General features: G+C 35.3%; 1 protein-coding gene across 9 annotated transcripts in view; it reads left to right on the top strand.

Moving 5' to 3' along the window:
• Nucleotides 1-16,179, top strand: part of C2CD5 (C2 calcium dependent domain containing 5) — a 57,645-nt gene that overhangs the window by 21,881 nt on the left and 19,585 nt on the right. For all 9 annotated transcript variants that reach the window (XR_014589831.1, XM_083859192.1, XM_083859194.1 and 6 more), the window contains exons 9-10: nt 2,114-2,222; nt 14,393-14,507. Coding sequence is in view for 8 of the 9 variants with exons in the window: in XM_083859192.1 (XP_083715318.1) it covers nt 2,114-2,222; nt 14,393-14,507 (224 nt within the window). In the remaining variant the exon portion in view is untranslated. The remainder of the gene's footprint in view (nt 1-2,113; nt 2,223-14,392; nt 14,508-16,179) is intronic.

Here is a 16,179-nt window from a genome sequence, read left to right as displayed (position 1 = left end):
GCAATAATAGAGGGGATTTATAATATGGGAACTGCATCTGGTTTTCCCTGAAATCTCTGTTTTCCCTGAAATAACTGTAGATTTATAATTTTGAACCTTTACAATTTACAGCATGTAGTTGAGTCTGGAACTTGTATTTGAGTAATATAATAATAAAATTAAAAAAACCAACTCTGAATCAGATAAAAAAAGAAAAAAGTCTTCATATGAAGTGATGGAGTTCCATTTGTGTTAAAATGAATGAGAGATTGTTAACAGAGTTCTATCAGAATGGTTCAGTGAGTCTCTTACCCAGATTTGTCTGTGGCTCAAGTTAAATTACAGAACACCTTATTGTATCATATGTCATAATGATGGGAGCATTGATATATTTATTGAGATGAAACCATGTTATTATGGTTTCTAGTGTAGGGAATCAGGGAAACTGTAAGTCTGAACATGTTAAAATTACTGAGTTTCCATGAGCATGGAGTATTGTGTACTTTGTTCAGTCATACTGCTTCAGCACAGTGTAAATGTGACTGTGTGCATATTGAAAATGTAAACGTAGTATAGACTTAATGGAATTTCATATAGGTGGCACATTGAGAAAACTTCTTTATTGATTTCTGCAGTCCTGGGAAAGCAAATATTTTGGGTATTTTGACTGTTCTGATAACTTGCAAAGCACTTTGCAATCTGTTAGAACCTTCTGGGGGAATCTTTACTGTATCCTTCTTTAGAATTCATCACTGCTCCTGAAGACCCATCAGTCAAGCAGGTTTGCAGAATCCTGGGGTGAAATCTTCCTACTCTTTAATTGCATCATAAGGCAAAACTGCAGGATTTGGGTTTTGGGGTTGTTTTTCTTCCGGTTATTGATACTGTGGTTGCTGATTTCAAAGTTTGCCTCTTAATTTTGAAAGTTTAAGCCAAATGGAAATCCAGAAAACTTGAAAATTTTGTAGGACCTTTAAAAAGTTTTAAGAGTTCCTGTAACAAGGATGGTAAGAATCCTGAAGTGTTAATTTTTAAACCTGCATTGGGCTTTAGTTTAAGATGACTTTTCATGCCATGTATTGCTGGAAGAACCTGATCCTCTCTGCAGCATGTGTGCTGTTCAGGTAGAAGCTCAATTGTACTGTTTCCAAGTATGTGAGAAAGGAATCTATCCTGTACTTTCTCTCATATAAAAATATGGTGTTTATTTGTTCCATTTAATCAGTTACAATTATACAAAACATGATTGCATGGTTTTTCTTTTTTCTTTTTTTTTTTTTTTTTCTTTCTGCATTTAGAATTGCTGAACATGAATTATTGCCTTTCCCCCATAAGTGTGCTTTTATATTTTTGTATTAGACATATCACAGAACATTTCTGGAGAACTTAAAATCTAAGTTTGGGCTCCACTTCTTTGAATATGACTTTTATTTCATCATACGTGTCTTGAAAAATTGCTGTTGTTACTTACTTCGCCTCTTTCATGAATTAAAAGCTGGAGTAGTTGCTGAAACTTAATTCTTAATTTTACTTATGAACTAGAAATGAATTATCTTCCAAGAGAATTACCTAAGAACTTACAGTTGTGTTTCAAGACCTATGTTTTATTTTAAAAGATGGATATTTACTTGTTAGAGCTTACAACTAGAGCAGTCCTTTGATATTTTCTTAAATGTTTTTCTGTAATAAGACGTTCCTCATTCTTGCAAGACTGCAGCTTGTTTCACCCTGTGCTTCAGAATCAAACTGCAGTCAGTTGTAACAAGAACACCTAAAAGTGGAGAATTTTTACCAGCTAATGGAAGAATAATTCTGGTGTTCAGCAGCCATGGTAAAAGTGGATCAATAGAGGTTTTGTTAACCTCTAAATATGTCAAGTTTTGATTATTTATCACTGAGAAAGAACTCTGTGGGGGAAAAGTATTCTTTCACTGTGTAAAACCTCTGCTTTTCTGATACAATGGGTTCATGAGGACACGTGGTTCTGAAGCACTCAGTAAGCCTGAGGGGCACGTCTGGCCCAGTGTAACTGCTTTGCTTGTATTCCAGGGAAGTGATGAGTTCATTGCATGTTAACTGGCACTCAGCAGTGCTGGGGAAGCAGTCATTTATTGTTTGTTTCTAATCACAACAGGAATTCCCATTTTTCACCTTGACGACCTTCCCACCCGGTTTCCTTGTGCACGTTGGGGGTGTTGTCAGTGCTCGTTCAGTGAAGCTCCTGGATCGCATCCACAATCCCGGTATGTCAGCTCAGGAATCACTTCCTTCCACAAGGGCTGTCACCTTAACCTTTGTAACATAGCAGTGCTTGAATAGATACAGATCTATCCCAACAATGTATTTCACATGATGATTTTTAAGCTTGAAAAATAAGGTTACTCCAAGGTTATGCTTTTAGTGAGAAACATTGCGGCAAATTAAAGTAATAATAAAAATGCTTTGAATCAGTAGCTTTGCACTGAAAAGTAGCGTTGAATTATTGAGGGGTTAATTAAGTTTTTTGCCACTTTTTGTGATTAAGACTTGATGTAAGTTTTCCATTCAAACAAAAATGAGATGAAATGCTTGATCTTAATTCTGAATGTTTTCCCATTTTCAGCTCCTTGAAATCCTTAAGGACTAATGGCTACAGTTTGGCTCACAACATGGTTTTTAACCTTTACAGCTTTGTTTCTGTTCTTAAAAGCCTTTTACTGAACAGTACTTCAAGATTTTTATTTATTATTTTCCTGGGAACCCCAGTGTGTTTTGCATGCCCTAGTTCTAATGTTAGAACTGAGTGACTTTTGACTCTGAAGACTTGGTTGGTTTAGTCACTGAGATCAGATAAGGAATGCTTTGCAAAAAGTTGGAGTTGACAGTGCACTTAAAAATGCAGAGGAGAGTAAAAATAGCACCTGTAGTGGTTTTGCATGCACTAGTCAGGAGTAATAAAAGGAAGTTTATGCAAATACATCCTTAAAAACAAGTACAAAAAAATAATCTTTTGCTTTTCTTCCTCTGGCCCAAGGCAAGCAATTCTCCAGACAGGTCAGATTGTTGCTGATCTAAAGATTCACTAAACTGGCAACAAGACATTAAATCCAAGACTTAATTTGAATTAGATCTTCCTACTTTATGGGATTTTTTTCAAGTACATAACGTTGCTCTTTTGTTTTCCTGTTGTAAGATCAATTTACACAGTGAAGAGAAAATTAAAAGATATGTCAAAGTATAATGAATATGTGAGTCTTTCTTTGCCACAAAGTTATTTTAGGACTCTGTATTTTCAACAGATTTCTGATACAGGTCTCTTATGTGCAAAATTTACTGTGTGGTAGATGTAAGACAGAGTGGAAAAATAAAATCAATTTCACTCAGAAGTTTTAAAACCTAATTTCTTGCATTATGGACTCCTTCAATTTTACCAGCTGACTGGAATCAGTCTAAGACGTAAGGCAAGAGAGAGAAGTGTGTTTGCACAGCTGCAGTGTTTCTGTGAGACTTGCAGATTGCTCCTGACAAGTGAATGTAAAATGCATGATCCTTAGAACTCATATTGCAAAATAGTGGGAACAAAAGGGGGAATGAAGGCATGTGGTTGTGGGAGGGAAAGTGGAGAAGTAGAAATACTCTGATATAATCGTGAAGCATTGGAGTCAAGTAAGTCTGTAAAATATAAAAGGAAACAAATAAACTGGCATATTAATAAATCAGGAAAACATGGAAGAGGAGAGACCATTTGGAGGTGGTTTGAGAACATTTGAAGGTGGATTAAGAACTTGCCAGTAAGACAAAATTGCCATATACTGTCCACTATGGTCACCTAGTGCCAGATTGCTATAGCATGCTCCTTTTTCCCTTTCTATTTCAGCCTCTTATTAACTCTGCTGTCTGTGTCTTTCCAGTTCCTGTGGAGTGGTGTTGTCAATTGTGTTCTTGTTGGTAGTTTTTTTTTCCACTATTCTGCTTCTATAACTGATCTACTAATTTGCTGTTTTGAACTCAGCCTTTGTCGGAATTATGGGTAACACAAGATCATACAAACTGCTAGACTGGAATAGTTTCAATTCAGGTATTTTATTAGTCATTCAGTACTACATATGCTGACAGAAATTATGGCAGCTCAGTGAAGTTACTAGAAATGCTCTAGGATATTTAGGTTAATGCTTCAAATTTAAATCTATTTAATAATCAAATGCCTAAATGTCATGTTTTCATGTTGTTAAAGACTTCCTTTAAAATTACAAACTATTGTTTTAGTATAAAATAGTATTGCTAAGAACGATTTAGTAGTCACTTTCAGCTCAGTATCCATGAAGGAAGTAATTTAGGGAAAGAGAATGGATTCTTCCTTACCCAATTGAGATCATATCAGGTGTGATTTTTTTTTTCTTTTTAAGTTTTTTTTGTTGTTGTTTGGTTTGGGGTTTTTTTTATATGATGGAGTTTTGGGAGTTTTTTTGCCTATCAGTTTGATTTTGGGGGGTCCTTTGGTTACTTTTGTTTTGTTTTGCATGGGCTTGCACTTTCTTCAACAAAGGCTTTCCTCCTGTTAATTTCAGAAAATCAATGAATGCATTTGCACTTAATAGTAGTTCTAAAATAGCAGATGTATTATAGATAATAAAAGATATAAAAAATAGCCGAGAAAAATAGAGAACTGTCAATTTAAAGAGAAGGGTAGCATGTAGCCCAGGATTTGTTGGTTCATAAATCTTGTAAAACGCAGCCAGTTTCAGGACTTAACACATAATTATTTAAACTTTTTAATCACTTCATTACCTAGCTTGAAAAAAGCCCCAATATTCTTTTTTTTTTGCAGTTTTAGTAAACAAAGTGTGTAACTTCCTTACACAGCTGTAGAAGGGACAGATGAGTAGGTGCAGTCTGGATGAAATAAAGACTTCTCTCTCTCATGTTTTCCCCATAACATGCTGTGGAGGAGAGGGAGCATAACTTCTCTGCACTGAACATCCAGGCCAGCAGACCTTGTCAAACTTTGGTGTTTTTAAATCTGGCACAATAAAAAGGTACAAAGCTGCCCTCTGAGGGCTTGTTTCTCCCAGAAACCTTCCTCCTTGATAATTCACTGTTGCCATGCAGCTCTGTATCATGCTCTAAGATTGGGTTTGAATGTACAGTTATTAAAAACAAGACATTTTTCATTTTGCAAATTGTTCAAAAGTAGGGAGAGCCTAAAACTACTGGCTCATTTTTGTTGCTCCTTGTTACAGTAGGCATCCTTTAGTATTATGATTACGAGCTTTTCTGATTTTGTTGGTTTTCTTTGCTTCTCAAATGATAATCTTTTAAAATTAACTTCCAGTATGAAAAGAATATTTCAGAATTCTCAGGTCTGTGACTGGTATAGCAGAGTCTGATCCAAGGTGCTAAAAATGTGTAGAAATTTTTGTATATTGTGTGTTACCTTGAAAAGTTGGAATTCATTACTGCTTCTTCCAGATTGTCTAATAGGATGTTTTTATTGAAAGAATTTTATTGGAATAATGGAATAAATCATTTTATGTACAGACACTAAACGTGCCTTGAACTAGGCTAGAAAGCGATCCACAATGTTGATTAGGAAGCTAAGTGGAAGTCAGGAATTCAGTTCTTGACAGAATATCCAAAACTGTTTTCTAAATTTTTTAGAGATTACAGGAAAACGAATGTGCATATATCAAACATTTTACCCAGAGGTGCTTGTTACTTGAAAGTGTTGGTTGGAGTAGAGAGGTCTAAACCAAACAGTAACTGTGGAGTTAATACCTCCTTGAGAACTGGATGTGCTTCTGTAGCCTTGATGTGTCAGTAGGAAGAGCTGGTTAATCCTACTGTAGGTCTGGGACTGAGCAGGTTACATTCATATTCTTGGAAGTATTGGGGTTTTTGCAGTGCTAGATGTGCTGCTGGACAGAGAATGTAATCACAACCATAAGTGGGCTAAAATTGCTTTCCATTTGGAAAGTGTTCAGGCTTCATTTCAGCTTGCTTAGTAACCTGTGTAGTGCAGAAGGATTTTTTTTTTCCCCCTTGTCAGTGGTTTAACTGTGTGTAAGATACAACAGGAGCATCTAGTGGTAAGGAAATGTCAGAGACTTGAAGATGCTTGAAAATCAAACATGGGGATAAAGACTTCACTATTTCATGAATGGAAAAGAAGCTGCTTAAATATCTGGGAAGTGCATATAGTTTGATGAAGAATTGTTTAAATGTTTGTAAAATACAAAAAGGTGGATGTGAAGATGAGTTTGCAAAACAAAAGTAGGGAGTTGAAAAAAAATTCATAGAAAAGAGGGCCCATAATACACTGAAAGATACCCTCTGGTGCTGTCTCTGAGAAAGAATGAACCAGAAGTGTAAAAACATACAAGAAATCCTCAGTCCAGAAGACTGGATCTTTGTTAAGAGTTTGGCACTGAGGTTGAACACAGAGCAGAAAGGTAGGCAGTGCAAGAATTTGTTGAATAGAGGCTGCATTTCCATATGGCTGTTTCATAGCACCAACATATTGTTTCTCACATAATTAAATTTTAAACTCCTCATTCAGGAAGCTGCTCCAGCAGTGCATCTTCAGCTCCATTAGTCAGAAATATGGAAAGATAAAAGATTGTTAAAAACCTCCTAAGCATCTCCTGAGCTCCTTGTGTGATATCCAGTCTTGCTGTTGAGTGTGAAATTCTCCAGAGTTAGTTTTGCATATGAGGAAATGCAAGAGGAAAGCTTGGCTGTGTTTTTGTTTCTGTAACTGAATGTTTTTCTTCCACAGAAATACAAACAGAGAATGTGCAAATTACATTTCAAGCTGCTTTCTGGGGTGTAAGTGTGGCCCATTTGTAGGAACACAGTAGGAAATGTCAGAATGTTCCAGTGATGTGGTTATCCTTCAGAACAAGTAGTAAAAACCCCAACATTTTAAGGTTGACCTCTTGCCTTTTCTTGGAGAATTTCCAGGTTGACTTCTTGTCCATCAGTGCGTGTTGAATGAAAATGGGAGGTTAAGGCAGTTGTCAGAGGCTTTTTCTGAAAAGACTGAGGGGTGTGATGTTCTCCAGTAACAATTTACTCCAGTTTTCTGCAGCCTTTCCAGAGGAGTGAATGTTCCCAAGTCATTTCTATGATTAAGGTGAATGGTGTTTGAATATTATTTCTGGAAGCAGATACACCTTTATGTTAATGAAATAATTTTTCATTGGGACTGTGCTGCCTTTTTTTTTTTCTTTTTTTGAGAGAGTTCAAATTAGATACATAACTGAAGAAACACTGTCACTGAGCATAGAATAGTATTCACATGTTCTATTAGAGATTCATAAATAAACTTGGCATTTATAATATTTGTTTAGAATTCTTTTCCTACCTAAGTAATGCTATTTAATCTGTTCATACTGCTTTAAAACTCTCCCTAAATTCTGGCTGATGGTGTGAAAGCCAATATGAGCTTTTCCTTGCACAAGTGCTTCAAAAAAGCCATTGCTTATTGAGCAACTACATTTTGATTTTGAATTGGTCGTACACAGAGAGACAACCTTGGTCTTACAAAAATCATAATTTTGCACTTAACTAGTCCTAATTTCAAAATATGGGGCTTTACTACAACTATTGTCTTCATAAAATTTCCTTCATGGATTGCACTGAGTTTTTTCAGCCTTCTGATATTTGCTTCTGTGGTTGCAAACATACAGTTGTAGAACTATTTGCCTGGCTCAAAATACATCATTGTTAGAAGAAAACCAGAATAGTTCTGGTTGAATCAACACCTTCCCAACTGCTACATAATTACAGCTAAACATGGCCTTGTAAAATGTTTACCGAAGTTTTGTAGGAAAAGATACAGAGAACACAATTTCTAACTGACTGTAACAGAATTATAAGAATAATTGGTAGGTGTCAATGATAATATGAGACATGGATTTTCTTTTTAAGTCTCCTTGGATCCAGAAATTAAAAGAGTCTTCTCTGCCTTGTTTGTCTTAAAACAAAATAAACAGTTATGTATGTATAGAAATAATGCAGAGGTTCTGCATTCCTGAGGAGTGCAAACAAGGAATAGGAAATTCAGAGACAGGGTCATTTCATACCAAATAATGCCATCCCTTTCCTGCAGCAATAAAATAGATAAAATGTGGTTTAGAAAGCCCTGTCTTGTAACATCTCACTGTCCCCAGCTTTGGGTAACAGCCCGTTTGTTGTAGTCAACAAAGCTTATTGTTTGAAGCTTTTCTTTGAAGATTGCTCATATTTTAAAATAGGTTGTATTTATTGTGCCAAGGTGACAAAGCAACAGAGACACAAAATAGAATAAGTAGCTTCTCTATTACCTGCTGAGTCACCGTTCTAGGATGAATGACTGAAATAATCACTAAAAGCTGGAGTAACAAAGGCACATATTTATGCATGGAACTGATTTTCCAGAGGCAAATTTATTTCCTATATTTAATATTTTCTAATTTCTGGACAGTATTTTTAAGTTTTTGTAATTCTAAGTATGATGCAATTTAAACCTTTATTTTTAAGTATTTTAAAGTGTTATTTAATATTTTAATTTTTAATATATTCTGAATGTATTTTTTTCTTCAAATGCCTTATATTTTGACATTATATTTTTCATTTTATTTAAGTTGTATCCCAAAGTGATTTCTTTTAGCTCTATACTAAATTATTACTGCTGCTTTGACATTATTGCAAGATTTTTTTTTTTTTTAAGATAATATTTTTTTCTGCTTGTGTTCTTCCTATCAGCCTTTCATCTACAGTTAAAAGAAAAAAGTTATAGCCACTGTTGTGGCTGTGTTAAGCCATAAAGGGAGCAACCCTTCTGCTTCTCCATCTTGGAGTATATTTTGGGATTCAAGCTACCACTCCTCAACAGTGAGCTGCCAGTGAAAGGAATGATGTGTGGACTTTTTTGTATGGTTTCTCTTGGAGTCTTGGTGGTCAGGTAGTGATTCGGCCTAACAGTAGGAAACTGCCCTGCACATGAAAGGGTTTGTGTTTAATCAGCCAGCCAATATCTCATCCTAGAAATGCAGTTTTAATCCTAAGTGTTCTTAAAACTGTCTCCTTAGTAATTGAAGAATTCCTTCAACTTTCAAGTCTCGTTTTGCTCGTTCAGAAATCTGGGCTTAAAGAGTGAGATGTGTGTTCCTCTCAACTTCACCTGGCAGAAAAGCACTGGTTATCAATAATATTTTGCAGGTTGGATGTTTTATTTGGACTTTAACTTGTAAGAGTAAGTGTGCCTGTTCTCTTTGGGTTTCCTGCTAATTTAGTGTATCCTAGTTTTCCTTGGTATATCCCTATAAATCTACTTCCTTCACTTTCTGTAACAAAGTGTTCCTTTGTACATCTTTTACTCTTAAAGATGAACATAGGGAGTAGTATACAAGTATACAAGGATGGAGTGGCTTGGAAACTTTTTTTGAGAGTTTTAGGTTAATGTCCTATAGGTTTAGTTATTTGCTACCTGAAATTTGTGTTAATCTTTACAGACCAGAGGATTTGTGTTTCTGTACAGTTATTTAGTTGTTAAATATTTTAGAAAATCGATAATGTCAATGTTTATGGGATGACCAGGAAAGATTAAATAAAACTTCAAGGTCCAGGAAAGGTTCTTATAAACATAAAAAAGATGTCTGTTACAAAAACCCAACCAGCCAAACCTACAGGAAAATACCACTTCTTTCTGTATAAGCTGTTAGTAGGTTTTTCATTAAGAAGACATAAAAATGAGGGGATATTGAATGTGTGGAGAGTGACTTTGCCTAATGAAAGATTCAAAGATTGGATCTGAAAGAATATTATTGGCCTCCATTGCCATTTTTGAAACAACACAATGAGTCATTTATAGGTTGTGAAAATTTTCCTTTGATTGTCTTCCTTCTGTCAGAGTATTGTGTTATACTTATAAAAAATTACTAAATTATACAATGTAAAATTGGTTAAAATGAATCAGAAGGTTCCTATTTTGGAGTTATTTTCTCAGGATGTTTAAGGATTCAGCTTTAAGGATACAGCAACTCTTGGGTATGAACTGTGTCATCAAGAGGCCATTCTTCTTAATCTGTCTTCAGTTTTAAAAAATCTGTATCGACTAGCAAAATGCAGCTTCTGGCTAAATCTTGAAAGAACCTGTACAAATGAACCTCTAGAAAATAACTTGTGAAAGGTGTTGCTTCTTATGAGTCAGAAAGCAATAGTGTCTAGGTGAAAGATTTATACAGGCTCCTGTCCCATGGATAGCACAGCTCAAACATGTATTTTAAAGGAGATGGGTGACTTGGTGGTGGATTGAGCTGACTCAAAGAACATTCCAGGTGCAGAAGTGCTGTTTGTGTCTTATAAAACTGATGAATGAAATCAGTTTGGAAAGTCTCAGTTGGAGGAGGTTTGAGTTGGCACGATTTTTATAGAACACTGTGCTGTTGACAACATTGTTTCTCAAGTCCTCAACCATAGGAACAGTGTGCTTTGCTTCCACTTGGCTATAAATATCCTGCCAATTTGGAAACATTAATAAAGTAAGTTTAATACTCAGCCTTTGGTTTCCCACAAAGGGAATTAGCAGTGGAATTTCCTGCAAACTTTTCTGCTTAAAGTTGTAGAGAAACCTTGGTCCAAACTACTCGGTACATTTGCTAGAAAAAGCTTGTGACTGAGTGCTCTGTATGCTTGCCTTTTTGCTTCCACCTAGAATCCAGGGCCATTACTTTCTGTAACCATTTCAGTGAGCTGCCATAGTTTTCAGTCTGTACTGTCACCTGATCCAAGCATGCGCCAAAATACCCACCGTTTCTGGCTCCTGTCTGCTGAATCTGCTTTGCAAACCCTTAGTTCTTAAGCTTTTGCCTTAGCAAAAAAAAAAAACCAACAGGCACTCTCATGGAGTGTGCTGGACACATGCCATCCTGCTTCCCTAACTCCTCTAATTGTTTATGTAAATCCTTAGCTTTACTAAACTTGTAAATGCTACGACAGCATCCCCATGTGAAATTGTGTGGCTCATGTGTCAAAAAAGGCTGCTTGTGAAAATATTTGTCAGAAGGATATGAATGCTACACATTGCACTGCATTCAGTGTTTTGTATCAACTTATTATTGCAATGTCATGGTGTTTGATTTTAATTGTAGACAATTTTTTTTTTTTTTTAATATGGAAAGGTAAGTTCATGTAAACTGTGAATGTACGGTATTTATATATAAGCATAATAATTGTTATTTTTTGGCCTCTTTTTGGAACAAAAAAAAGTCAAATATCTTAAGCAGAGGTCCCAGTCTTTCTTACAAATAGTTGTTTATGCATGACTCTTATAGAAATATTTGTTCTTATGCAATAAGAAATTGTTGGATTCTTTGAAAGATACTGGGCCTGGTCTCGTTAATGCTGAAGACAATGGCTACAAAATACTTCTTACTTGTAATAAGAATAAAAATGATCCATTACATTCCTGTAGTTAACAGTGTTGTTAGTGCAAATATTGAGCACATGCTTAGAATAAAGGGTTAAATGTTGTTTTAGCGAGACACAGTGTTGAGCAACTTCACAACAGCATGTGTTTGCCATAATGGTAAGGTGTTCTCGTAGACATTAGGTAAGAAAATTGTTAAGCTTCTTGATAACTTCAGTAATTTAAACTACAAATTTTTGTGGAGGAAAGTTAAATGTTTGCATAGAATTTGGGACCCGTCACTATTTCTACCTTTTATGTTCACTTTAAGGATCTCTGTTTCCTTTCAACATCTCATTCCATTTCAGTTTTCACTCTGGCTTACATTCCTTTTCAATGTCATTCTTGTCTTTATCAATCTTACCTTTATTTCGCAGCACTTTTTTTATTCATCCTTAGTCACTTCACCTGTTTCTAACTCTCAGATCCTCATCATGACTTCACATTTTCTTGCACTTTGACATAGAAATGTCACTGGTGATAAGTAGAAGCAGTTTTTGCCACGTGTAACCAAAAGATGTAAAAAGTTATGGTTTTGAAAAATTGGCGCTTTTTTTTGTCTAGAGAAAAGGATATTTCTTCATTGCAGGTGTTTTTCTTTGAAGTACAAAAAAAATCTGTGGGGCTGTTCAGTCAATGTATATGACCAGCTGCCTGTGATCCAGTCTCACTGAGCAAGGGGTTTTTTACATGGTCAGAGAACCACTTTCGCTGCTACTTAGACTTTCCATCTCTAAGAAGAAGCACATTGCTTAGCAAAATAATCTCTGGCCCGTGACTGGAGGGGGAAAGAGGAATTGCTCCCCAGATCCTTGACCATTTCACCAAAAAGAGTTAAGAGAGAACTTTCACAGAATGTGCCTGTGGTGTCACATCTCCCATACACTCTGAATTTGACAGCCTGGCTTTACAATCCATTTCCAAAAATTCTCCCTCATTTCAGCTACCCCTACTGCTCTTGCCTGGTGGCAGCAGAAGCAGCCTCTGTCCAGAGGTGTCCATGCAAAGAGAAGCCATTTCCCACTTTTTGTACCACAAGTGGTTCTGAGAGCTGAGCTGGGGAGCTCCAGCCCTGTGTTGTGATGGATTATTTCTGTAGAAATCTCAGTTTCCAGAGCTGAGACAAGCAGGTGCTCCAGGAATCTGAGTCAGGATTGCTGAGTATCATCTTAAGCATTTATTTCCCCAGTCACTGAGAGGATTTAAACAGTGTTTTCACACTGAGAGTGAAGTGCAGCCTCAAGATTCTGCCAGTAATGCACTGGAATTTGCTAAAGTGAAGTTGGATATAACATAACATGATTGATACAGTTCATAGAAATTCCTTGTTTTGTGTCCTAATGTGTATATTTTTGTTGATTGCAGAGAACATTCCTAAGAACTCTCACTGTAAGGTTTTTTTCTGTTCAGTGTTTATTTCTTAAAGCAAAGGTTGACTAAATTTCAGTCTGAGTATCACAGCATAATGCTGTGAGTTACAAAAGCATTGCCATCTAAAGTTAGGTTTAATTGAATATACAGACCTCTGTGCTCTTCCTTTTAATTAGAAAATGATCATTAGTTCAGTTTAGAAAAATTAAAGCCTGATTCTAAATGCAAAGTTGAGGTAAAGTCATGAATGAATGCATCTTATTTTATAATATTGATTGCATCTTACTTTACAATATTTCTGTTTCAGTAACGTTTAAATTATGTGTATATCTGCATCTTGCATTTTTGTTTGTCATGTTGTCAGAGAACCAAGTGTATGATAATGTGGTTATCATACACTATTTTGATAAAAATTCCTGGTAGTACAAAATTGGTTCCAAATAAATTTCAGGTTTTGACCTTGATATTTAAATTATTTATACCTAATTATTTAAATTATGATTCAGCAAGGAGAACTCAGTGGCCAGAAGTTTGTATCTGTGCTAAGTTCAGTTAATTTCAGAGAATTTCCATAAGAATCTCTCTACTCAGAACCCTTGGTAATATCTGAGGGCTTGTTTGTTACTGGTTTTCCCTTTTTGTATCAACAATTAACACAGTTGCCAATTACATTTCTTTTAACAGGTAAGTTTTGAGAGAAGATACAGCTGACAAATTCTAGTTGTAAATTCAGTATTTGTTGGCTCTGTATGTAAAATCTTGCAAGACAAGAGCTTCAGTTATGGGAACTAATTGCTGAATTGCATGAACTTATTCCAGCAGCACGCTTTTTTTGTATTTTTGTATCTTGTAGTTTTCAAGGAAAGCAGGCAGGATGTATTTAACATTTAACCTTGAGGACAATAAAGGTAATTTGAATCCATTCATGGGCATGGAGGGAAGGTGCAGTTTCCAGGATACTGAAGCTAAAAAGCACTGACAGCATACATCCTGTACTTCTTCATTTTGTAAATGTAGGAGTAGTTTCAAATCCCTATTGCTTCTCACAGTTAAAAGTGCCACAGAACTGTTCTTTTTGATTAGTGATATGGTTTTGAACAAACATTTCTAAAATCTGGTTAACGGAGAGAACTGCTTACAGTAGCAAAAACTATTGAGGCTATTTCAAAGACATCAAGTGTACAGCAAAGTAAAATATTAGTTTGCTACTACAAATACTGTTTCATTACTGTTAGCTTTTCAACATTACAGAGTGTCTGTGATGCTTAGTTGTGAGTTACACACTGCTCTTGTGTTGTTGGAAACTGAGAGTGTGGTTTGGAACTAAAATGGGTAGAGATTGGCACAGTATCTACAGCATTTTAGTGTTATCTGTCATATGCGCAAAACCAAAAATGCAGTAATTTGTAAGAACCTGCTCACATGGGGGAGAAACAAGATAATTAGCGAAAAAGTCCCATTAGTGTTTCCTTGAAGTGTGATAAATAGGAAGGATATAAAAGGTCCATATTCAAAACACTTGAATATGAAAACCTCGACTTTTCAGATTAATTGCATGAAGCTTTGTGTTGGCACAGTACAGAATAGTGAACTGATTTATACTTTGTCTTTCAGATGAACCAGAGACACGAGATGCCTGGTGGGCAGAAATCAGACAAGAAATAAAATCCCATGCCAAGGCATTGGGTTGTCATGCTGTAGTGGGCTACAGTGAATCAACCAGCATTTGGTAAATCACGATGATGATTTGATTTTCAAAATGCCACAGAAAACGTATTTCATCATCACTGGATTAAAAGTTAACTGTTTCAGTATAGTTGTTGGTACTGTCTACTATATAAGTACTTTACAGAGTTTTAAGTGAGATTATGAAATTTCAGTATTAGATGTTTTTTATATATGTTTAGATCTGGGTTTTAAGTTTTTTCTAAAAAATGTTACAATTTTTTTCTTTTAAACAAAAATCTGCAATTTACTTTGTAGTAACAATATTAATTTATCCATGTAGTTTTCTAAACCTAATCTACCTAAATAATTAGGACTGTTCCTAAAAGTATATGTATTAAAGTTTCATTATTAGATGACAACTGGCAGACCAGAACTTAAATGCAAAACTTCACATTTCAGGCCCAGAAAAAGCTCATCCTGGAGCCAGTTGGGCCTGATGATATTAAACAGAAAATTACGCTGGTTCACTAATTTGAATTGGATTTGGGAAGTAATGAGCAAATTCAAATAACTGAATTTATTTTCAAGTTGTTTTTGCCTAAATATTTTAACTTAAAAGCACTAAAGATCTGCTTTTTTAAGGAGAGAAGTTGGAAAAGTTTTGGTTTACCACATTTACCTTAATTATTCCATCACTGAGGGATGAACTAACCAAACTCAAGCATTTATTCCTTTGCTTGTCAGTCTCCTTGTAAAAAGCATGAATAGTTTGTATTTTTTTTTTCTACCTTTAACTATGGGGGAAGAAGGTACAGAGCATAGGCAGGCAGTCACTTATTGGGTTATTTGATGCTTGCATTTCTCTAAAGGAATTTAATGTGGTAGTGTTTGATTATTGATAAAATATTTATTGGAATTCCCATACTTACTGCCAGCTCAGCCTTATTCCATGCTTAAAGCACAAGCCTGTGTGTGTACGTACTGGTCTGCCAGATGTGTTATGTATGACAAATTATTTTGGAAAGAGAAACAACAAATAAAAAAGACACATGTATCATTCTAGAAAATGAGGGAAAGGTTTTATCTGGTTTTTTTTTTCAATATAGAATTTTGTTTCTTATTTAATTATTAATTATTTAATTATTAAAAGCTCTGAGAGCTTTAACTCCTCTAAGTCCCTAAGTATGGTTGGTTAATTTACATGCAAAATGTACCATTATTGTAGTTCTTCCTAGTAAAATTTTACTGTTTTGCCACTTTTTATCCTTCAAGAAGCACCCTTGTCAGTGTTGGGTTGTAACTTCATTTTGAAAATTGAATGTTAATAAGATGCTGAGGCTCTCGACTTCCCTTTTCCTTTGGTAAAAATTATGCCTTGTTTTTTTTGTTTTTTATGTTTTGTTGGTTTGCTATATTTGTTTGCATTGTTAACCATAGGACTGAAAACCATACTTAAACCTGGTTAGCCTTTCTGTTGTTATATTATTTGTAACATGAGGCAAAGCTCTTAAGTCTTGCTGTTCAACCTTTATTCATCTTGTACTTGTGCAGTGGTTATGGTTTAAATACCAGAAGAGGATTGTTTGTGAGTTTTAATGGATAAAATTGCACAAGTGCACAAAATTAGTGGTGATGTTGAACTTCATTGAGACTTGTACTAGCCTTTTAATCTGATAATTTGATATGAAAGCACTACTAAGCAGTAGGAATTCACTCTGTTGTTGTTCTTTTCT

This window comes from Zosterops lateralis (assembly GCF_965231275.1).
Source record: "Zosterops lateralis genome assembly, chromosome: 4".
NCBI lineage: Eukaryota > Metazoa > Chordata > Aves > Passeriformes > Zosteropidae > Zosterops > Zosterops lateralis.
This window is presented reverse-complemented; position numbering and strand designations above follow the sequence as displayed.